The sequence below is a fragment of the Suncus etruscus genome, chromosome 14 (genome assembly GCF_024139225.1).
Source record: "Suncus etruscus isolate mSunEtr1 chromosome 14, mSunEtr1.pri.cur, whole genome shotgun sequence".
NCBI lineage: Eukaryota > Metazoa > Chordata > Mammalia > Eulipotyphla > Soricidae > Suncus > Suncus etruscus.
Window position 1 is genome coordinate 51,219,661 of NC_064861.1, and position 23,478 is coordinate 51,243,138.

Consider the following 23,478-nt stretch of genomic DNA (forward strand, 5'->3'; position numbering starts at 1 on the left):
ATTGTGCCGGCTGATCCCCGTGGCCGGCTGGAATGCAATGTGTTTCGGGGCCCGGGGCTGGCCCCGTGGCCCGTTTCCCTGTACCTGTGGTAGTGGATTCCCTTCTAAATCAATCACTGAGCGGCAAGCTGAAACCCAATGCCTGCCGCGGCGGCAGCGGGGACAAAGAGAAGGGCGGGGATTAGTGTTACCTGCTTGTAACACCGGTGTCTGCCGCTGAGGACAGCGGGAGGCAAAATGGCCCGGAGCACCACATTGAAAGCAGGTTTTTCCTTTGTTTTGGCCTTGAAAGGCAACAAGGGCTTTGGCGATCTTATGAACAAAGGGGTCCGCCTCGCGGCAGAGATTGATCATGTCATGCAAGGACTTTCCTTTCAGGTTGTTCCTAAGGATACTCTTACAGGTCTCATTAGCATTTTCAAAGGCTAATTGTTTCACCAAAGTACTATCAGCGTCTGTGGCGGTGACGCCCAGGACGCGCTCCACAGCCTCTGAAAGGCGGGCAATGAAAGAATTGTATGGTTCGTCTGGGCCCTGCACTATTTGAGAGAGCGGGGCGGTAGAGGTACCAGCCCGGGGAAGGGACTTCCAAGCTCGTAGGGCAGCGAGAGCTGTGTTTGCAAGCAAGCTTCTAGGGAGTTTACACTGTTCTTTAAGAACGTGATATGGGGGTATTCCTGCTATGCGGGCATAAAGGTCATCATTTCCTGCAGCAATACCCTGACATCTTAATAGGAAATCAGCTTCCCAAGAAACATAAACATCATTTTTCAAAGCAGTTCTAACAATATCTCGCCACTCGGCTGGCAGAACAGCGCCGCCGCCACCGATGGATTCAAGGCAAGACAAGGTGTATGGAGCATGTAGGCCATAAGAGGTGACTGCAGTAAAAAGTTCTTTGAGGTCTTTTCTGTCGAGGGCCTTGTATTGCCGCAGTTGCCGTCTGATAGGGACTTCAGGAATGTCAGGGGGTTCTGCTTGATCGGGACTATGGTCTAGGGAGCCATTGTCGGGCTGGGCTGGGTGTTGGGGGGCTCTGGCAGCTGGAATTGGAGCTGCTGAAGTGGCAGCAGCAGCAGCTGCGGCTGCTTCTTGCCTGGCCTGCGCCCTCGTGCGGGGTCTGCCAAGGGGTAAAGAGGGGAGTTCACCCTCCTCCTCCCAGTCCTCCCCGTCCGGGCCATGGACGGGGAACAAAAAATGTGGAGATGATGGATCTGTAGCTTGAAGCTGGGCAATTTGCTGTCTGAGCTGCCGAATCTCTATCAATAAAGGATTATCGGGTTCTGGAAGAGGCATTTTTATGGGTGCGGGCAAATCAAACAGGGGAGGCTGTGAGGGAAGAGAGGTTGCATTCCCATGGTAGGGATCAGTTTTATCCTGCAACTCACTTTCTTCCTCTGAGTCCTGCTTCTCCTCAGGGGGGCTCTGAGGCTGCCCCTCGCAGAGAGGGATAAAGAGTTTTCTGCATAAGAGAAGAAGGCTCCTCGGGGGGAGAAAGGGAATCAATATGCAAAAATGAGCTGGAGCGGGAACTGGGGTGAGAGCATTGTTTGGAGGCATGCTCCAAATGCTCCTGGGCATCTTTCACAATTTGCAAGCTCTTAGGGTCAAAAGCAGATTTTACTATGATGCTTTTGAGGAGATCCCAATATTGTTGTATAATTTCTTTCTCAGACTCACTGCCATGTGTGTTAAAATGGTTAGTGAGTTCTGCCCCGACTAGATCCCAAGTACTGGAAACTATTTTTGGGCAAGTAATAGCAAGCCAAGGACAAATTTTATTAACAAACATTAAGAATTTCAACAAATCTTTCTCTTCAATTACTATATTTCTACTTCTAAGTACTTCTAGTATACCTTTAATAAATTTTGCTCCTTTGCTCAGACTGGTCCCCATTTTTACTCTGGGACTGTAATGGGGTGGCGGTTTTTCACCTAGGCATTAGACTAACTAAATTACGTTGCTTTAATTTATTTTACCTGACGTAATTCAGCTCCGGACTCGTCGCACTCTGCCACCCGATCAGATTCTGTAACTCGAGCCCCACGTTGGGCGCCACTCTGCAACTTTCGTGGGAGTCCCCCGACCCGCGGGGGGTGTGGAGATGAAAGTTGCTAGTTATTAGTGGGTTCACTCGAGCAGAACCGACCTGTAAAGAAGAACTAGAGAGATTAGTAAAAGAAGCCTTCAAGACAACACATGCTGTTCAAAAAGGGAAGTTTATTGTTGGGGGATCAGCTTTTAAGGGCTGAAACACGTCAGGGGTGTTACAAATTTTACACCAATCACAGTTACAAGCATTCATTAGCATAAATTGGGGCAGGTAGTAGGGAGGGGCAGAGGTAGACCTGAGCACGTTTTACTAAAAGGCATAAGATTCAAACAAAGTTCTTAATAATGTTTGCTAACACAAAGGCAAACTCTATATTTTTCTTTCTGGCTGGATATATTGGGCTGCTCTGAATTACTTTATTTTTGTCTATTTCCTTTGTTCTCAAGGCATGGGCCTTTCGGTCACGTGGGTGGCCAGATTAGGAATTACTGAGGTGTCCTATGTCCCAGGTTTCATCAGCTAGGCTCCCCACACTAAATGTTATTACTGAATCAAATTGAAACCATCAAATAATGTGACTATTCCAATAGTGTGTCTATTTCAAGTGCCCTTTAAGTCTAAGCCCTCTGTCACATGCTGGTTCCTGTCTACCAGTGTGTACAGAGTCAGTAAACTTTCCTAATCTCTTTTAACTGTGGTGTTTTTTGACCCCTCAGCCTGTATAGAGCATCTACATGAGCAGAGAAAGTTTGTAATGTGTCTTATATTTTATTATCTTAGAAAGCCAGGGTAGTGATTTCAAAATAAATGTTTTCAATCCTTGATGTTGAAAACAAACAAACACCCTACCCACTGTGCTGTCGCTCCAGCCTCTCTTTTGCAAGTTGTTATTCTTTGGGTAATGTCCTGTGTTAATTACTGGATGATACGGTAGATGTGTGCATAACTTTATGAGAAATTATCAAGCTGATTTCCCATTTTGCATTTTCTCATGGAGAGTTCCGGTGCTTCTACATCATCACCTATACCTGAAGGGGGAGTATATTGACTGTTAGTAAAAAAAAAAAAAAAAATTGTCCTTAGACAATTCAACTTCACAGCCAGGTTTGGGACTCATGAGAATGACTCATCACAGTTCCCAAAATATTGTTAGCCTATGTTGTCAACCTCACAACCCTATGAAACAGAAACCTGTTATTATGCCAATATTACACAAGTGAGGGATGGAGAGGCTATGTTGCTTACCTAAGAACAATTAACTCAAAAGTGCTCCCAGTTATGGTCCAAAACAAGCAGGCCATGTGTTTATTCACTAACTGTTCAAACTGAGTTTATAATTCTCTTACTGGATTCAATCAATAGTTGCTGAGCTCACTATTTCTACACAAATATCACCCATTTTTTTTATTGGTTAATTGGTTGGTTTTTGGGCCACACTCAGTGGCTTATTCCTGGAGGACTTGGGGAAGGGATCAAATTGAGTTGGCTGTGTACAAGACAAGTGTCCTACTTACATATTGTACTGTTTCTCAATCTCCTTCCACCCATTTTAAAGAATAGCTCAGATTCTACCTCTTCTGTCCAGTTTTTCCTGGTTTACCCTCTGCTCTCCTGCCTTTAAATAATCCATTCATAAATATATGAAACTGTCAAAACCCCAGCTTGGGGTTTACTCCTGCTTCTATGCTTAGGAGTCATTCCTGGCAGTGCTCAGGAGTATCTCGGGTTGATTGCATGCAAGGCACATACCTTGCCTAATACACTATTATTCCAGACCACCCTTCTTTATTTTTGAATTATCTTATCACAATAATGTCACTGAGCTCAGTCACTCCATATCTGTTCTATACCTGGCATGTTGGTTGACTTGAATTTCATGTTTTAGTAAAAATTGCTAGAAGCAGAATCAAGGCACTAGCTTGTTGGAAAATAATGAGAGGAATCCCAGAAAATGGGTTGATTTTCCCTCTGAATAAAAAATCTTATCCTTCATTTTCTTCCTGCTGTGTATAACTGGATGCCCAGTCTTGGAGGTCTTGACATCCTCTGCCTGGCAGTTAGAGGAAACTACATTGTATGGAACAGTTAATTCCCAATGAAGTCATTATCTTCTGTTTGTTATCTTAAGGCCAAAGGGCCTTGTACCCCAAGTTAGCTTCTAGCTAGTTTCAAAACTTCCTAAATCATGATCAGTGATCTTCTTCATCCTGATGTAGGACTCAATCCTGATGCAGGACTGGTAACATGTTTGGTTCCTTTCTATTGCAAAATGAAAATTCCAGGCATCTTGTTCAAACTTTGGTGGAGAGTGGGAGGTGGGGTGGGAGTGGGGAGTGAGACAATAACCTGTGGTGCTCAGGACTGTCCTTTTAAAGTTAGCTGTGCTGGAGACACTTTCTTTGTCTTAGGGTCACACTAGGTCTTGCTCACAGACTACTCTTACTGTGTGCTTGGGGGTCTACTTCCCAAGGTGCTGGGGAATGGAACTCGAGTCTCCACCAACAAAGCAGCATTCTCGTCCTTAGAATCATCTTCCAGACTCTGGGGCACTTTCTTAAGAAAGCCAAGAACAGTCGACCTCCTCCTCCCGCTCCCTGGGCCCTCCATGCTCCTGACATACAGAGGACTTGCCACACTATGTCACAGGTTTCAATACCCTTTATCCTAAAAAAGAATGTGAAAACCCGTGGGTAGGGGCGGGATACATATTATTGAGGCCTCTGAGGCCATATCTCCAAAGATCCAGCCTGTGCTGTATGAAGTTAGCCTGGAGAGAATGCCCTTTGCCTGCCAGGGGGAGCAGGCATGGGCTCCCTCCAAGGTCTCCAAAGACTTTGATCCCCCTTCCTGAGGATGTCTCATGCAAATCTGAGGTCACAGAATTGCTGGCAACAGTGCTCCAAGACCCACAGTAATAGACCAAGGACTTTCCTCTGCTTCTTGGTTCCCTTCTAAGGAAGGTGCTTTGGGGCACCTGATGGTGGACAGGGTTCGCCCAGTGTTTCTAGGAACTGAGGGTGATGGGTTCAGGATGGGGAGGCAATGGGGCCTAATAGGCCGGGACACTTAGAGGCTGCACAGGAATAAAGCAGGGAGAGGGAAAAAAGGGACGAGCTTGGGAGGTCAAAAAGGCAGGAGAGAGGAGGTGCTCGCTTTGTGAGCAAACAATTTGCACTGGTAGCTGCACACCCAGAGTGAGCGAGACGGGCCTCCCAGAGGCGCCTGGTGCAACCTACGCTGGCGATTGCCAAGTGTTCACCGGAGGCAACCAGGCCTCCGAACGAACCCCAACTCCTGGGCCGCAGCCGCGACTCCGGGTGACGCAACGGCGCCGGGTTGCATCAGCCCAAACCTGCGCGCTGAAGCCCGCCCATCTTGGGCCCGGATCCGGACGCCGATTGGGCCACGTTAGGCCGGGGCTTCCTTCCCGGCCAATGGACGGCGGCCACAGAGGGTTCTGTTGGCAGATCTCGGGCATGGGGCGCCTATAAAAGGCGTCCCGAGGCGGGGCCGCGCGAGTGGGAGACGCGCTGTGCCGGTTGCAGAGGGGTTTGGAGCTTGGCGACAGCCGCGGGCAGCCGTGATCGCAACCGAGCTCAGCTCGTCGCCACCATGGAAGGCGAGTCCGAGCCTGTCACGCTGCTGGTGAAGAGTCCCAACCAGCGCCACCGCGACCTGGAGCTGAGCAGCGACCGCAGCTGGAACGTGGGCCGCCTCAAGGCCCATCTGAGCCTTGTCTACCCCGAGCGCCCGGTAAGTGGGGGGCCTCCCGGCTCGGCCAGCCAGCGTCCTCCTCGCCTCCCAGGGGCAACTCGCGACCGCTCCCCTTCTCTTGGCCTTCCTGGGGGTAGTGGTTCAGGGACTGTCCCCCATCTACTTCCCCTAAATCCCAGCAGCCACCCCCAAACCTGTCTCCCCTTTCTGACCCAGCCCCTGCGGCTGCAGTTTGACCTTGAGCCAGCCAGGCCTCCCTCCCAGCCTCAGTTTAGTTTTGCTGGACAGGGCGATCAGGGGTTTGCTTGCACCCGACGACGGAAGGATGGGAACGTGACGGGGCAGGCCAGTGGTTGTCACACGGCCAGGGGACTGTTGGCCCAAAGTTCACAGTCTGGAGACGGAGTGGCGTGTGTCCCCCGCTGTCCCCCAGTCCGCCTTGTCCAGCTGGCCTCGGCCTCTGCCCAGGCCCGGGGAGGAGCCAGCGGCGGCTGCTCCCTGGGCCTGGAGACTTTGGCCCAGCGCTTTGTTTTGGTTGACACATCTGTCAACAGCCGCCCGGGCGCCGCCCTCGCGTCATGTGACGCCGCCGGCCCTTCCGGGCTCCGGCCAGGAGTGGGGGGGCCCTTGTTATGTAAGGGACCTTCTGCCAGTGGGGTGTGCAGGGATCCCAGTGCACTGCAGGCCTGGGCGGCCAAGCGCTTTTTACAGCCAGAGGTTGGCTTTTTAACCTGCCTCGGCCCTTCAAAGCGATCCTTTGGGTTTTTTTGTTTTGTTTTGTTTTGCTTGTTGCAGCTACTAAGTAGCCCCTCTGCGTTGGCCCAAGAAATCAATCAGGTGGTCTCCGGGGAGAAAGGCAGGTGTGGCCCCCGGACTGGGAGTCAAGCAGGTGGAGGAGAAATCTTGGCATTTGGGGGGTAAGGCAGAGTTGGGGAGGAGCCTGTGACGTGGAGAGGCCTCGAGCTGCGGGGATGCAGGTTCTGTGGAAAGGTGACATCCCTGTTGTTGTCGAAGGTGAGAGTTCTTGCTAGATGACAATCCTCAGCATGCTTGCCTGTGTCAAATCCGCTTTCTGGGTGACAGACGCAGAGGAGCTATTCAGGTCTGTAAAACAGTTGCCATCCCAGGCAGCTGTAGTTTGCAGAGCTTTCCAAGTGCGGGGTGACTTAGGGACACGCAGGGCTCCACCTCTCTCCGGGCAGTTCATGTGTTTCTGTAAGGTCAGTCCAGCAAACAGAACACACAGCAAGGGTATTTTTTCGGTTGGTGTTGCAATAGCAAGTGGATGTGTTTAGATTTTGTTTAAAGTAACTTTGCTTTCTAAGCTCTGGCTGCTTTGGCCAAAACCATCTTATTTCCAATTTTGAGTGCTTGGCTATCCTGACAAAAACAGGCTGATAAGTTGATGGTATCCTCCAGGCTCTGCCCTCTGTGCAGTAATATTAGATCAGCATTTTGGGAATGGAGGATGCATACCCTTAAGACAGTCTAAGGGAACCATGGTGAAAAAATTGTATTGCATCTCACAAAGTAAGAGGGCCAACCAGAATGGTGGGGTGCAGGAAAGAAACAATGTTGGAAGGGACACCTGTTCTATATATATATAGAACCTGATCTATGTAGTTTGATATTACTGTTTTTCTCTTCCTTGTTTTTTTGATGACCAGGGTCAGGCAATATAGTTACATGTTTGCCCACACTCTTGGTTGCCATGGGCCAAAGATCACACACTTGTGTAATGGTGCCAAGGATCACAAATAGTAGTATCCACCTGGACTACACTTGGCATATGGGGAGGTGCCAGGAATCTAATCTAACCCTTGGCCTAAGGCCAATAGAATAGATTAAGAGGAGTTGAGGGCCACCCCTGGCGGTGCTCTAGTGACCATATGGGATCTTGGGGATAAAACCTGGGTCAGATGCATACAAAACAAGCACCCTACCACTGTACTATATTGCCCTGGCCCTGATTAAGGGGTTTCGGACCTTGGTCAAGTCATTTTCAGGCTATACTCTCATACTGTTTCCTTCATAATCGCATTTATGTGTCAGAAAATATCTTTGGAGACTGAAGCTTGCCCTTGTTTTCTCATCTCTTAGGGTGATGCTAGATTTTGGTGTAGACTCAGCTTGAACACTGAGCTTTCACTGAGAGTTTAGGAGTTTAGCTGGGTTTAGGAGTTAGCTGCTGTAGGAACTTGAAATAAAATTTCATTTTTAGTTCCAGAAAGCAATCTCCCTTTCCCTAGGAATTGAGTTCAGTAATGGTCAGAAACCCATGTCTAGTGCTGGAGCATGGTCCTGGCATGCAAAAGACACTAGCAGAGTGGCACACATAACTGGGCTCCAAAAGTTGAACAACTGAGTACTTCAGCCAGTGGTCCTGGCCCCTTTGAGCTCTGCTGGGAGCCTCAGTTCCCCCACAAAGAAGATGAAGTAAATTTTCACAGGTGCCATGGGACTAGAGGTGTGTGTGTGTGTGTGTGTGTGTGTGTGTGTGTGTGTGTTACAAAATCATTTAAAAATATTTTCTAAATGGAAGTCTTTTTATTTGTTTTTGTGAAGACCTTGAAATCTGTTTTGCTATGCTAGTGAGGACAAACACATATTCAGATTGCACACACATTCCAAAACCATGTTCCTGTGTTTGGGAGCTGTGGGACTTGGTGCTGACATGTGCTTTTCTCTCTCCACACAAGCGTCCAGAGGACCAGAGGCTGATTTATTCTGGGAAACTCTTGTTGGATCATCAGTGTCTCAGAGACTTGCTTCCCAAGGTACGTCTTTGACATTTTGGAATGGGCTGAGCACTTTCACATTGAGCCCATATGTCTAAGGCCCTCCTCTCCTTGCAGAATGAGAAGCGGCATGTCATGCATCTGGTGTGCAGTGTGAAGAATCCCCCCAAAGTGCCCGAGACCAGCACAAAGGTGTGTGTGCCTTTCATGACACTGACATCTCTGTCCTTCACATGCCCAGAGGAATCCAAGTGCTTTTGTACTCTTTTTACAAAAGGAATAGTTTCTTCCCCAGAGAGAATCAGGAATTAGAAACATGTCAATATAAGTGCAGATTTGCTCTCATGTGTTAGAGGATCTATCCCTGATGGTGGGAAAGCAGTTAGACATGATTCGTTCCTGGGCAATGCCTGACCTGTAGCAGCTAAATATCACATCACTGGGCTCAGAAGGTACTGGAAAATGAGTGTTGATCAGATTTTTTAAGCTTAGAAGAAAGATTTATTTTTAAGGAAGCTTAGAGTCTTTTAGAGTCTTTCTCTTTTTTCTCTTTCTTTTCTTTTCTTTTTTCTTTTTTTTCTTTTTTGGTTTTGGGGCCACACCTGGCAGTGCTCAGCAGTTACTCCTGGCTCTGCATTCAGGAATCACTCCTGGCCAGCTTGGAGGACCATACGGAATGCCGGCGATCCAACCATGGTCAGCTGTGTGCAAGGCAAGTGGCCTACCTGTTGTGCTATTGCTCTGGCCCCAAGTTATCCTCTTTCTAGAAGGAATATAAAAGTTAATATATTTGGGGCCAGAGAGATAATATGAAGGTAGGGTGTTTGCCTTGCATGCAGAAGGACGGTGATTCAAATCCCGGCATCCCATATGGTCTCCCGAGCCTGCCAGGAGCGATTTCTGAGCGTAACTTCTGAGCACAGCAGGGTGTGACCCAAAAAATAAGTTAATATATTAACTTTTAAGTTTAATATATGAGATATATATACTTTTAAGTTAATGTGTAATATATTAAGTTAAATAATATAAATTATAATATATTAAGTTAATTTAAAAGTTAATATAATTTTTCATTTTAGTGTGTGGATCACACCCATTGGTGCTCAGGGGTTATTCCTGGTTCTGCATTAAGGGATCACACCTGACAGTGATCAGGGGCCAGATGAGGCTCCAGGGATCAAACCTTGCTTGGCCACATGCTAGGCTATCTCCCAAGCCCAAAGTTAATATATTACCCATGATTAAATATAAATATATTTAGTTGATAGGAAAAGACAACATAGGGATCAGTGATCCCGAAATACCATGTTTATTTTTTGATACTAAAAACCATCTGTTTTTTCTTCCTTTTTTTTTTTTTTTTTTGGTAAAGCAAGATTTTATTGAAATTTATTAGAAAGGTAAGGTGAGAAAAAGAGAGAAATATGTATTCAGGATAGAAAGAGAGAAATATGTGTTCAGGATAGAACATAGGCTTCTCGAGAGCAGAAATAGGTAAGCAAAGAAACAGACAAGTAGGATACATGTCAAGGGAAAACCTGGTCTTGAAGAGCTAGCTCCTAAAAACCATTTGTTGTTATTTTCGTTTGGATTCAGTTATACGCTTCTAGTGTTCTAATGTGGTACTGCACTCTGAATTTGCATTAAACTTTCCTAAAGCATCTGAGCTGAGCCTTGGAAACTTACTGTTTGGTTTATTTGTATATAAACCTTGTTAATCATCTATAATTTTGTGATTTAGTAAATTTAGTACCCTAAATGTGTTCTCCATTACCAGGAGGTTTTCTCAGCAATGATTAACTTCATAGTTAACTTCGAGATCTCAGTTCAGTACATACATAGATAAATTGTCCTGAGCAGATTTCATTGTTTTTCCACCCCACATATTCTGTGAAGTTCAGAGGTCAGGTTTGGCGACAAAAGCCATTCCCAGGAAAATAACTCTTTCCACTTGATTTCAGACAGTTACATCAGACCCGTTATTGATTGTTCTGTTGTTCTTCTCACACTTGTTTAGGTTGCTGAGTCCAAAGAACAGCCTGCAGGTGACCGTGGTCAGGGACAGCAGCCTGCAGAGTCCTCCAGGGATGGTTTAAGGCAGAGAGAGAGTCCTCAGGTCCCTCCCCCCTCCAGACCGGAGAGTATCTCCCGGTGAGTGTTCCAAGTAAGAAGGAGGTTTAGTCAACACTTGGTTGTTTGCATCAGATGGAAAACAAGATATTTCTATGACATAGGTGGAATGTGTAGAGCATTCTGCTCTGTAAGGGTAGAGTGTACAGGCTTTTGGGAACATGTATCCTGACTTCTGTGTCCCCAACTACCCTCTCTGCTGTGCCATCATTCTGGTCCCAAATTTTAACTATTTTAAATTACAGAAAAATAGTGCATGTTGTAGAAGCTTCCTGAGTATGGAACTTGCTTTAATAAACTCATTGTAGGAGCTGGAGTGATAATACAGTGGGCAGGGCACTTGCCTTGCAAATGGCAACCTGGATTCAATCACTGACATCCCATGTGGTTCACCGAGCACTTCCAGGAGTAATTCTTGAGTTTAGAGCCTGAGCATCACTGGTTACATCAAGATTTTTTGTTTTAATTTTTCTTTTTTCTAAATTGCTGGTTTAAAACTTTTTGTTGTTGTTGTTTTTGGGTCACACCCGGCAGCGCTCAGGGGTTACTCCTGGCTCTATGCTCAGAAATCACCGCTGGCAGGCCCAGGGGACCATATGGGATGCCGAGATTCGAAGCACCGACCTTCTGCATGAAAGGCAAACACCTTACCTCCATGCTATCTCTCCGGCCCCTGTTTTAATTTTTTTAAAAAGAAAAAAAGGGCATGCAAATAGGATGATTAGATCCATTTTTGGATAGAATCTCTCTTTCTGACATTATAGCTTTGAGAATGAAGCTCCTCCATACCTGATTATGAATCTTGCCATAAGACTCAGTTTGCTTCAGTTTTATTCTACCCAGGTTTCTCACCATCCATCTGAAACCAGAACTTGGGGATGGTGTCAGATCACCGTGGGTGCCAAACATGAGTTTGGTGTTTCATGAACAGGTCTTGCATCTTGCCCTATGATGCATGAACTCAGTGACTGTATAAATTCCTTTTTAACTTTAGCTGTATTTAGGGCTCCCTTTGTAAAATGTGAAAATGTGATGACCACTGCGCTGTTGGGGGCTGATGAGAGTGGCTCCACCCCCTTTACCAAGCTCAGCTTGTCCCTGAGCTGTAAGGACAGTGCCACACTTAACACACTGGCCTTTGCTGTCTTGGCCTACAGTAGTATGGTGATTGCCTTGCCTTGGTGAATGACTTGGGGAGAAACTTAGTCTTTTAGATCTGCTTTCCAAGCAATGAACAATAGGTTTAGATTTGCAATGAGCCTCAGAAAGTCAGATCTGGGGGTTGCTGCCCAATGGTCCCTAAGTCATTGGTATTTACATACTTGTGTTAGTCTGATGGAAGAAGCACCAGGTCAGAGTGTTGTTTTCTTGGCAGCCTGCATTGCAATGGGAAGATTTGGTAGCATTTGGGTGCTTGCTTTAGCTGATGCAGCACAAGGAAAAATCTGCTGTGTAATTGTAATGCCTTTCCTTTCATTGGGATTCCTGCTTGTAATTATTATTATTATTATATTTTGGGGCCACACTTAGTGGCGTTCAGGTATTACTCCTGGCTCTGTGCCCAGAAATCGCTCCTGGGAAGCTGGGGAGATGAGGGGCCACATGGGATGCTGGGGACTGAACCCAAGTCGGTCTCGGGTCAGCTGTGTGCAAGGAAAGTGCCCTACCCACTGTACTATTGCTCTAGCAGCTCCTGCTTGTAATTTGTTTCATTTTTATTTATATATGCTAAACCAACTCAAAGTGAGTGTTTACATCTTTCACAGGCCTGAAGCTGTTCAGCAACCGTACCAAGGCCTGGGGCCAGGCTTCTCAAACTACACGACCTATGGGTGGCTGCAGCTGTCCTGGTTCCAGCAGATGTACGCACGGCAATACTACATGCAATAGTGAGTCTTCCCAACCTCACAACCTCTGCCAGCTCCTGGCTTAGGGCCCTAAAGGGGAAAGAAGGACTAGAGACTTTCCACTGCTTTCTGCTCAATCTGGTTTGTGGCTAGTTTCTGTTTCTGGGCTGTGGATTGGTGCTAGTAACAGATACATAGTTCAGTGTGAAGATGTTACTTCCTTTTTCAACCTGTCTCTGTAAAATTTTTTTGAAATTTCTAGTTTTTAAATTGTTTTGTTTGTTTGTTTGATGGGGGCATACCTGCAGTGCTCAGGCCTAACTCCTGGCTCAGGCCTTGGGGGACCATATGGAATACCACTAATTGAACTTAGGTCAGACACATGCAAGGTACTATCTTCACAACTTTATGTATTTAGAGTTTTTAACAGTAATGGACCAAGAAGATAGTACAGTGGAGAAGGCACTTGTTTTCATGTTGTTAACCTGGGTTCAATCCCCAGGATCCCATATGGTCCCTGGAGCACACCAAGAGTGAACCCTGAATGCTGAGCCAGGAGTAACCCAAGTATCACTGGGTGTGATCCAAAAACCAAAAAAAAATAATAATAATAATAATAATAATTTTTTTAGCAGTGTAAGATCCCTGCATAAACAAGGTAATAGGAACCAGTCTTTTACTGTGCTTTGATCTCAGCAGTATCTACCTTTTATTTTTATTTCAGTTTAGCAGCTACTGCAGCATCGGGGGCTTTTATCCCCCCTTCAAGTGGACAAGAAATACCTGTGGTCTCTACACCTGCTCCAGCCCCCATTCACAACCAGTTTCCAGCTGAAAACCAGCCAGCCAATCAGAATGCTGCTCCTCAAGTGGTAGTTAATCCAGGGGCCAACCAGAATTTGCGAATGAATGCCCAAGGTGGGCCTATTGTGGAAGAAGATGATGAGATCAACCGGGATTGGTTGGATTGGACCTATTCAGCTGCCACCTTCTCCGTTTTTCTCAGCATCCTCTACTTCTACTCCTCCCTGAGCCGATTCCTCATGGTGATGGGCGCCACCGTTGTTATGTACCTGTAAGTAGCTGACTTCAAAGCTCTTTCCTCCCTGTTACTACAAATCACAATATAGGAGACACAAACTGCAGACAAACTGCTCTTCTGAGACAGTTTCAGTATATATGGAGCCATTTAAATAGTGATAGTACAGCAACAGGTTAGGGTGCTTGCTTTGTACATAGCTGACCTGGGTTTGATCACCAGCATCCAATATGGTCCTATCAACTGTCAGGAGTGATAAACCTGAGTGCAGAGCCAGGAGCAAGCCCTGAGCATCACCGGGTGTGGCCCCAAATCAAAATAATAATAATAATTATTATTTTAAATAATTCATCCCACTGGCATTTGCAGAGGGCTATATATATAAGTATATACACACATGTATATATAATATGTATATGTAACCTAAATTTGGTTGTACACTGTCAGAATTGTACTGTCCATGTGTTTACTGAGGACATTCTCTTTTTACTCTAGAGAATAGGGCCCTGTCAGGCTAATGAGTCTGCTTCCCTTCCTTGCATCACTGACTGCCTGGCAGGAGAAAGGTCAAGCTAGCAGCACCTTAAAGAGCACTTTCAGTGGCCCATGCTGTGGCTTTGACCATTCCTGGTTTAGAGGTTCTCAGGGTGCGTTTTCTCTCTCACACACTCCCTGAATGTCAGGAAACATTTTTGATAGTCACTGAGTTGTTCTCTGCATCTAGTCAAGACTCGGGCTACACCTGCAGTTCCCAAAGTAGATAAATACTAGCCTGATACACCTGCATTATCCACGCTGAAAGTCCTAGCCTAGAATTAGAGTCCTAGTTTGTGGTCGAGCATGAAAGAATATTTTTCTTCATAGCAAAACTGGGAATTTTTCTTAGTTTAAATTTTTGTTGTGGTCAGGGGTTTCTCCTGGCTCTGTACTCAGGACTTATTCTTGGCTGTGCTTGGGGACCATATAAAATGCTGGAGATGAACTGTGAGGCCACATCAAGGCCAGTGCTTTCCTTTACTGACATACTGTGGCTCTGGCCTCCAGTTGTTGAAATCCTTTTTAAAAAGATATCAGTGGAATAGATTAGGGTAGGGATACAGCAAAGCAGGCTTTGCCTATATGAGAACTGGGATTTGATTCCTGATGCTTGCAACAGTTTTCTTTTTAAACTTAAGAAATAATTAGAATAATATAACATTCATTTCTTTGACATCAATCATTGTTAAGATTTTGTCATAATCAAGACTGGAAAATAATTTCATTTTCCAAATAAAAGTTTCAATCCCTTATTTATGATCTATATAGACTCTAGAATCTAGAACTAGGATCTGGAACATTTAAACCTCAAATTTAAGTCTTATGATATATAACCAAAGATTTGTATATGTATAAAAATTTTTTAAGCATAAACTATAGTTTCAGAATCTTTATTAAAACATATTTTTATTGTTTTCAGACTACTTCCAGCTGTGCTCAGGGTTTACTCCTAGTACTTTGTTCTGGGAATCATTTATTCCTGGCAAGACTCTAGGGCCCATCTATATAATGCCAGGACCTAATCTGGGTCAGTCATGAGCAAGGCAAGCTCTCTCTCTGGTTGCAAACATATTTTTGGTGTCAGCTGCTAATTAAGAGGCTGGACAGGTATCGAATAACACAGCTGACCTAGCCAATGGGAAAATTGGGAGCTTGTAAAAGTGTGTCTGAAGCCTGACCTGGCTGTTAGTTTCTAATTGAGGGGACTGTCCTGTATTGAGGTCAGTGAGGACCCTGAACAGTAGCTCAAAATGATGTGTCTTATCTGCTTCCTTTGAAGGCATCACGTGGGCTGGTTCCCGTTTAGACAGAGGCCGCTTCAGAACTTCCCGAATGATGGTCCTCTTCAGGAAGCTATAAACCAGGACCCCAATAATAACTTACAGGTATGGAGCTTCCTTCAGTCCTAGGGGTGTGGGGAGTAAGGACATGCCAGAATCTCAAATCCTTCATCTTTGTTTATAATGGACTGACTTTCTTTTTCTTTCTTTCTTTCTTTCTTTTCTTTCTTCTTTCTTTTTCTTTCTTTCTTTCTTCTTTCTTTCTTTCTTTCTTCTTCTTTCTTCTTTCTTTTTTCTTTCTTTCTTTCTTTCTTTCTTTCTTTCTTTCTTTCTTTTTCTTTCTTTCTTTCTTCTTTCTTTCTTTTCTTTCTTCTCTTCTTTCTTTCTTTTTCTTTCTTTCTTCTTTCTTCTCTTTCTCTTCTTTCTTCCTTCTTTCTTTTTTCTTTCTTTCTTTCTTTCTTCTTTCTTTCTTTCTTCTTTCTCTTTCTTTTTCTTCTTCTTTTTTTCTTTTCTTTCTTTCTTTTTCTTTCTCTCTTTCTTTTCTTTTTTTCTTTCTTTCTTTCTTTTTTTCTTCTTTCTTCTTTCTTTTCTTTCCTTTTCTTTCTTTCCTTCCTTTCCTTTTTTCTTTCTTCTTTCTTTCTTTCTTCTTTCTTCTTTTCTTTCTCTTTCTTCTTTCTTTTTTCTTCTTCTTCTTCTTCTTTCTTCTTTCTTTTCTTTCCTTTCTTTCTTTCTTTCTTTCTTTCTTTTCTCTTCTTCCTTCTTTTTTTCTTTTCTTTTTTTTCTTTTTTTTTCTTCTTTTCCTTTTTTCTTCTTTCTTTCTTTCTTTCTTCTTTTTTTTTTTTTTCTTTTTTCTTCCTTCCTTCTTTCTTTCTTTCTTTCTTTCCTTCCTTTTCCCTTCTTTTTTCTTTTTTTCTTTTTTTTTTTCTGGTTTATTTATTAATTTTTTTCTTTTTTTTATTTAAACAACTTTATTACATACATGATTGTGTTTGGGTTTCAGTCATGTAAAGAACACCACCCATCCTTCCTTCCTTCCTTCCTCTCTCTTTCTTTCTCTCTCTCTCTTTCTTTCTTTCTCTCTTTCTTTCCTCCTTTCTTCCTCTTTTCTTCCTTCCTTCTTTCTTTCTTCTCTTTTCTTTATTCTTTATTCTTTTTCTAATATTCTGGGCTTACTCTTAGCTCTGCACACAATGCTCTGTGTTCAGGGATCATGCCCGGCAAAGCTTACCCCATCATATGTGATGCTGGGGGTCAAACCTGGGTCAGTTTTATGCAAGGCAAACACCTGTCTGCTGTGCTATTGCTCCAACCCCTCTTTGCTTTGTTTTGTTTTTAAGTAAAATAAGTTTATTGGGAAATAAGAAGGTAAGAAGAGATGTAAGCTCATGTTTTCAAGAGAACAGGGCTTCTGTAGTGTGGATACACACACACCCATTGTGAAAGTATGGAAGGAAGCACTCACTTCAGCAAGGACAGTGAGTGTGGCATGTGCACAGGCACCGGGTACCCAGGCAGCACACACACACTCTTGTGTTTTTGTTTGTTTGTTTGTTTTTATTTTGGGACACACCCAGTGGTGGTCAGGGGTTACTTCTGACTCTTTGCTCAGAAATTACTCCTGGCAGGCTTGAGGGACCATATGGGATGCCAGGGATTGAACCTGGGTTGGCCATGTACAAGGCAAATGTCCTACCCACTTTGGCCTCACATTTGTGTTTTCAAGAATGAAAGTATTGGGTTAGAATAGTTAGGAATAGAAATTTACTGAAGAGTAGAAGAGAAAGAAACTCTGACCAGATAGGAGCTTGGTATAGGTTGAAATCTGGCTGACTCACTTTGTAGGGTTTTTATAGGAAAGCTGTTTTTTGTTGTTGTTGTTGTTGTTACTGGTCAAACTAAGTTTCAGAAGGTTTCTGTTTGTTTTCCAGAGATGCCTTAACTAGTTTAGAGTCTATCTATGTTGTTAAGATTAACATCCTTCATACCCACTTGGGCCAATGGGGACTGTTTAAGACCTTTTAGTATCTATTTCAACATTAGCCCCCAAGTATTTCCCTCATTATCTCTTATTACTTACTCTTAAAGGTATAGGGCAGAATTTACACTCTTGAGCAATTATAAATGTCCACAGTCTCAGAGCCCAGGGTGTTTGCAGAAATATTTCAAATGTAGGCTGGGGGGGTTAGGGGCAACCAGTTGAAGCACTTGTTGCAGCAGCTGGTAAGAAAAAAACAAGGCTTCCCTTTTCCGTTTACCATTTGTTTAGGCTATTTTAAGATTACTCACCCCATACCCCCAAGTTTAAGATCAGTAGCTATTTAAAAAGTACCATAAAAGCTGGCGCTCTGTGTGTGTACGTGCGTGTAGCAATTTGCATTTGGTCATACAATAAATTTTAACATTTTTGAGTCCTCTGTATTAACACTGTTATATGTCATAGACTGGATTGTTACTCTATGAAGTATGTCTCATGGAATAAATTCCCTGGAAAATAACAGATAAATAAGATTTCTTTTTTTTTTTTTTGGTTTTTGGGTCATGCCTGGCAGTGCTCAAGGGTTACTCCTGGCTCTATGCTCAGAAATCACCCCTGGCAGGCACAGGGGATCATATGGGATGCTAGGATTCGAACCATCATCCTTCTGCATGAAAGGCAAATGTTTTACCTCCATGCTATCTCTCCGGCCCCAAATAAGAATTTTTATACAGCAGTTCATTGCATGTCTAAATGATAATCTTTTATATTTTAATTGCCATAATAGTATCTCTTTAAAACCTTGGGTTTTCATGTTTAATTTAACTCAGGATATTATCACAATGATCAGAGCATCATATGTGGAAGTAGGGTTAACTTCACTGTCTAATAGTTGAAGATCTCTTTGTTTTGATACTTGCTGAGAATAAGTATTCAAAGCTCTAAAGTCACTGGCCAGTTGTACTTTGGAGGCCGCAAAAAAAATCCCATGGATCCAGCACTTTCCCAGGGTCCTGCCTCTGGAGCCAGGGGTACATAGGAGGGAAGCAGGCTGAAGGCTGCCTTGTCTGATCATTGTCATCTCTCCTGGTTTTGTGAACTGTAGGAAGGTCCTGATCCAGAGATGGAAGACCACAACCTCCTCCCTGCAGGTGGGGATGCTCCAGAGAACGAGCAGACCAGCCCTTCATTTATAAGCACCGCCTGGCTCGTCTTCAAGACCTTCTTCTCCTCCCTGCTTCCAGAAGGACCCCCTGCCATAGCCAATTGACAGCATTAACTCTCTCAGCTGGAGACTGACAGGCACAGACTGGCCCCATGACACCCCTGTCAAATCTTCTCACTGGACGTGGCAATGGCTGAATCGGAACCAACAAGGAGCAGAAGATGCTTTGGTGATTACAGAAATGCATAAAGATAGGCGGGAAGCCATGAGACAGATTAATGAGTAAAAATGCCCCAGGCTTCTCATGTCTTCATTCTGAAGAGCTTTAATATATACTGTGTCTCGTTACATAGACATTGTCCATAGAAGGCATTTCTATTGCACGTGTATACCTGAGGAGCTTTTCCAGATGTGTGTGTCTGCATGCTTGTTTGTTTGTACATAGACGTCATAGAGGCAGAAACAGTTCTGCTGGTACGATTTGATTCCTGTTGGAATGTTAAGATTACACTAAGTGTATTACTTTATATAATCAACGAAATTGCTAGATGTGTTTTAGCAGGACTTTTCCTAGGAAAGACGTAATGTATAATTGCTCTTTGAAACGCAGTGCTTTCCTTTAAGGAGGACTTGGCAGAGGTGAAAACCTTTGCTGGTTTTCTGTTCAATAAAGTTTTATTGAGTCACCCTGGCACCAGTGACTCATGTCACCTTAGCAGGATACTCCAGGTATTTGTAAGTAACCTACTGTTTCACTTTCTTTCTTTTCTTTTTTTGTAAAAAGGACTGTTTGTATTAATAATGATAGGTAAGGCCACAGGTATTTTTGTTTACTAAGTATATATTGTGTTTGTGTGTGCCCCCATTTCCTGGTTTAAAACAGTACTGCCTTATAAATAACCCTTCAAGGCCAAGTCCCCAAAATTTAAAATAGTGGCGCTGTAGCCATTCTGTAATAGTTTCACCTGCTCAGATGTCATACTTTTATAAGTTGAGCTTTTGTGATTTTGATTCTTTATTAGGACTAATAAAGAAAAAGAAATTTTTTTGAGAGACCAGTCTTAAGCAGAGTTTTGTGTTTATTTCAAACAGATCATAAGTAGATGTTAAAAGTTTTGGCATGTCTTTTAATTGTTTTGTTTTGTTTCATTTTTAGTAAGAGACCACAGGGGAGAGGGGTCATGGGGTGGCAGGACCCAAACACCACCCATGCAAGGCAGATGTCTCTGCTTGAACTATCACTCTGACTCTGGGGCAGATGAGTAAATCACCTTCTTTCAAGATGTCTTGATTACTTAAATGAAGAACAATGGAAAATGCCATTTGTATCCATGCTGAGGTTCTTCCTGTTTTGATTATTTTAGAAAGGCAACAAAGATAGGAGCTATAGTAGCTCAAGTCTCACAATGTCACATATGGGACCAGGTGATTGTGTTCTGGTTTGTTTTAGGGTCATACTTGGTAATGCTCAGAGGTTACTCCTGACTCCCCTCTGGATTTACTCCTGGTGGTGCTCATGGGACCATATGGGATGCTGGAGATGGAATCCAGGTCAGCTACATGCAAGGCAAGTGCCTTACCTGCTGTACTACCACTCCAGTCCAATAAGAAGTGTGATTCTTGACAAGTTATGGAGAGAACTTTTACATGAAGAAATGGTGGGAGAAGATGAGATTATTTGTTGGGGTGTTTGAGAGGAAGAGGAGGAAGTGGAGAACCATATACCCTATGGGGCTCAGGAGGTTTGGATGATGTCTGAAATGGAGAGGTGTCAAGCAGAGGTGCAGTGAGGAAACCCACTCGTCCTCTCCTGTTGCTGGGCTGGATTCTTAGCAGGCTCAGGGATTCCTGGAAGTTTACTAATGAGGTCAGAGATCACAGTAAAGCCTACTTGAAGGTTTGGTTGGAAAATCTATTGTGGGGTCAGAGCGGTGGTGTCTGTCTGCCTTGCATGCTAGCTAGCCTAGGACAGACCACGGTTTAATCCCACGGCATCCCGTAAGATCCCCCAAGCCAGGAGCGATTTCTGAGCGCATAGCCAGGAGTAACCTCTGAGTGTCACTGGGTGTGGCCCAAAAACAGACAAAAAAATCTATTGCTTTTCACAGGCAGCACTGTTTGGTAAAGGGCCAATCTCTTGCTTGAAGGGTTGTGTGGCTATTCACCCTCTGGGTCAGGTGTGACTGTCACACTCCAAAATAACTCCAGGACAATGCTCAGGAAGACAGCTGAGAGGGAGCAGAGGGGCCCAGCTCCTCAGACAGGAGACCAACAGGTGGGAAACGTAGCAGTGAAGTCTGTACTTCTATAAACATCACTAAATGAGTGGCAGATTCTGTCACATGCCAGTCTCCAGCTGAAGAATATGGCTAGTTTGGTCATTTCTTTCCTAGAGTGGAACATTTCCCTTCAGCCTGTTTTTCCTACAGCTTCTCCAAAGGAGCATACATTTTCTTACCAGGGTGACTTTGCATTGTGGAAAAGGGAATAATCAGAATAATAATCAGATTATATGCCACTGGCTCTTCCCTGATTTTAACTCTGGTGACATAAATGTGTCATCTGGTCAGAAATGGAAGAAATCAGGCATTTAGTGGAGTTTTAGCTCAGGACCAAGTGATAGTACAATGATGTGTTTGTGTGTGTGTGTGTGTGTGTGTGTGTGTGTGTGTGTGTGTGTGTGTGTGTGTGTGTGTGTGATGTAAGCTTGCCTTGTACATCTCAACCTGGGTTTGATCCCTAGTATTCCCTGAGGTCTTCTGAGCCCTACCAGGAGTGATTTCTGAGCATAGAGCCAAGAGTATCCCTGAACATCGCTAGGTGTATGCTCCCACCCCCCTCAAATTTTTAGTTCATTCTTCACAGGATGCTCCTGGGTCCCCTAGTTCTGTCCGCAGACCTGCAGTGAATGTTTAGAATAACCATGTGCAAATTCCACATGGTTCCCTCCCTGAGAAGGGGACTCAATGTAGGAAGACCCAAATAAGAAGGCACTGCAACTGCCTCAGATTAGGAAAACAGGAAATGAAAAGCCACACTGCATTCTGGAAAGAGGAGCAGCCATAAGCACCATAGTGGGGGACTTGGAAGGTGCAGCAGCGCCTCTACACCCTGCCACCCTCATCGTCTATGCAGTCCCTCAGTTCACCAGTGGCTGGCACAGAGGAGGTTCCATTACCTGAGCAACTTAGCACACAGCCATATTCCTGCTACACAGCTATGGGTAAGTAGATGCTTTCTTCTCCTATCTTTGCTGTCCTAGTCAGGTACACCAGCTCCCAGCCTCCTAGTTTGGTCTGCAGGGCTCTCGCTTGCCTTCCTTCTACATGATGGGATTGTGCTCCCTTAATTAAGTGAATAGGAATGACTACTAGATTGAGCATCAGAGGTGACCTGTCCCAGGGATGGAGACATTCAATGAAAAGTCAAAAGCGCAGGGGCCGGGAAGGTTGCGCTAGAGGTAAGGTGTCTGCCTTGCAAGCGCTAGCATTGGATGGACCTCGGTTCGATCCCCCGGTGTCCCATATGGTCCCCCAAACCAGGGGCGATTTCTGAGTGCATAGCCAGGAGTAACCCCTGAGCGTCAACTGGGTGTGGCCCAAAAACCAAAAAAAAAAAAAAGAAAAAGAAAAGTCAAAAGCGGGAATCTAATATTGCCCATAGCAACAAAGTTTGAAGTGTATGATTAAATTTTCAGCCTTTTCCATAAACAGAACTTTTCTGCAAAATACACTTGTAGTTTAAATTTTTTGTTTGTTTTTTGTTTTTCAGCCATACCCTATGACGCTCAGAGGCTACTCCTGGCTACGAGCTCAGAAATTGCTCCTATAGTTTAAAATTCTTAATGCTGTTTAACCAAGTACTTTTATACTGGAACATCCTGAGTTCCTTTCATTAAACTTCCCTAAACAAAATTACAAGAACACTTCTGCAGAAAATACACTTGAAAACAGGCTGCTACATTAAGATACACCATATACATTATGCAATTAGAGAAAATATTAATTGGGAAAAACTATAAAACGCATTTAATCCAGCAAGACAATGATGCAACGGATTAAGAGATAACCTGAAACAGTTCAAACTCAGGAGGTTTTGAAAATCAGTTTTTCAATTGGGCTTTACTGGTCTGTTCTGTTTCTTTTTTTCTTCTTTTTCCCCATCACCAAGTTTGTCCAGGGGTGGATAAGCTGTGGGCAACTCCCAAGGTGCCTGGGCTGACCAGATGGATTTAGCTCCAGGGAACCCTGGGAGCTGCTGCATACAGGGAGGGAATTTTCTCACTGCATCTCACTGAGGAAGTGGTCCTGGCACCACCATTGCTGCTTCCTTTTGGGAGTTTAAAGCAGTTCAGGTAGTCTGAAAGTTTGTTTTAGCTAAAGCCAGAATCGTGTTGGGGGCTGAAGGTCATCATCCAGCTGTCAGTTCGCCATCAAGAAAGTCTTTTCTCTCTGGTCTTTTCCCAATCAGTGGCCTCTATAAGTTTCTGCAAATTGGGAGGCTGAGATCCTTGGAAAAGCGGACCTTTTGTAAAAAAGTCGCAGTCACAGGCCTCTGAAGGGGGTGCTCCAAGCTTCCAGCTCCCCTCCATCACTGCCCTTCTGCCCCCAGAAGGGGTCTCTGCCATATTTAGATTAGGCACCTTTTGGACTCACTCCAGCTGAATAGAGCCAAAATTAACCACAAGACCAGGACTCCACTCACTATCATTGCTGTGGTCTTCTTGGGTCCAGGGTTCAAATCCAAGTTCAAATGTCAATTTAATATTTAATACAACACTTTATGATGCTCATGGGTATTGATTTTTTTATTCCTTTATCCCTTATCACCTATCATCAGACATAAATCATACGACAGCTAACATTGTTCACTTTCTATCATAGCCTAAATGCCAGGCTGTCAAGAAGTAGAAGAGTGACCAACATCAGAGACCACTAAGCAGGTTTGCACTTGCTCTGCACGTGGTCAGCCCTGGTTCTATCCCTGGCACCTCATTATC

General features: G+C 44.2%; 1 protein-coding gene across 2 annotated transcripts; it reads left to right on the forward strand.

The window, feature by feature from the left end:
• Positions 1-5,586: 5,586 nt before the first annotated feature.
• HERPUD1 (homocysteine inducible ER protein with ubiquitin like domain 1) lies at positions 5,587-19,528 on the forward strand. Of its 2 annotated transcripts, XM_049786142.1 has the most exons (8): positions 5,587-5,807; positions 8,468-8,545; positions 8,624-8,698; positions 10,524-10,657; positions 12,403-12,525; positions 13,208-13,558; positions 15,339-15,444; positions 18,420-19,528. In XM_049786142.1, the coding sequence occupies exons 1-8, from the start codon at positions 5,667-5,669 to the stop codon at positions 18,582-18,584; spliced, it is 1,173 nt and encodes a 390-aa protein (XP_049642099.1). In that variant the 5' UTR covers positions 5,587-5,666; the 3' UTR covers positions 18,585-19,528. The 2 variants fall into 2 exon arrangements, with proteins under 2 accessions (XP_049642099.1, XP_049642100.1); XM_049786143.1 differs by lacking the exon at positions 18,420-19,528 and having other exon boundaries at positions 13,208-13,401; positions 15,339-15,418.
• Positions 19,529-23,478: the final 3,950 nt, after the last annotated feature.

Bases quoted from the DNA above. Each gene is read 5' to 3' on its own strand.
- HERPUD1 (XM_049786142.1), top strand. From the start codon at position 5,667: ATGGAAGGCGAGTCCGAGCCTGTCACGCTGCTGGTGAAGAGTCCCAAC. The intron at 5,808-8,467 runs GTAAGTGGGGGG...TCTCCACACAAG, and splicing joins TTGTCTACCCCGAGCGCCCG to CGTCCAGAGGACCAGAGGCT. The intron at 8,699-10,523 runs GTGTGTGTGCCT...ACACTTGTTTAG, and splicing joins TGCCCGAGACCAGCACAAAG to GTTGCTGAGTCCAAAGAACA.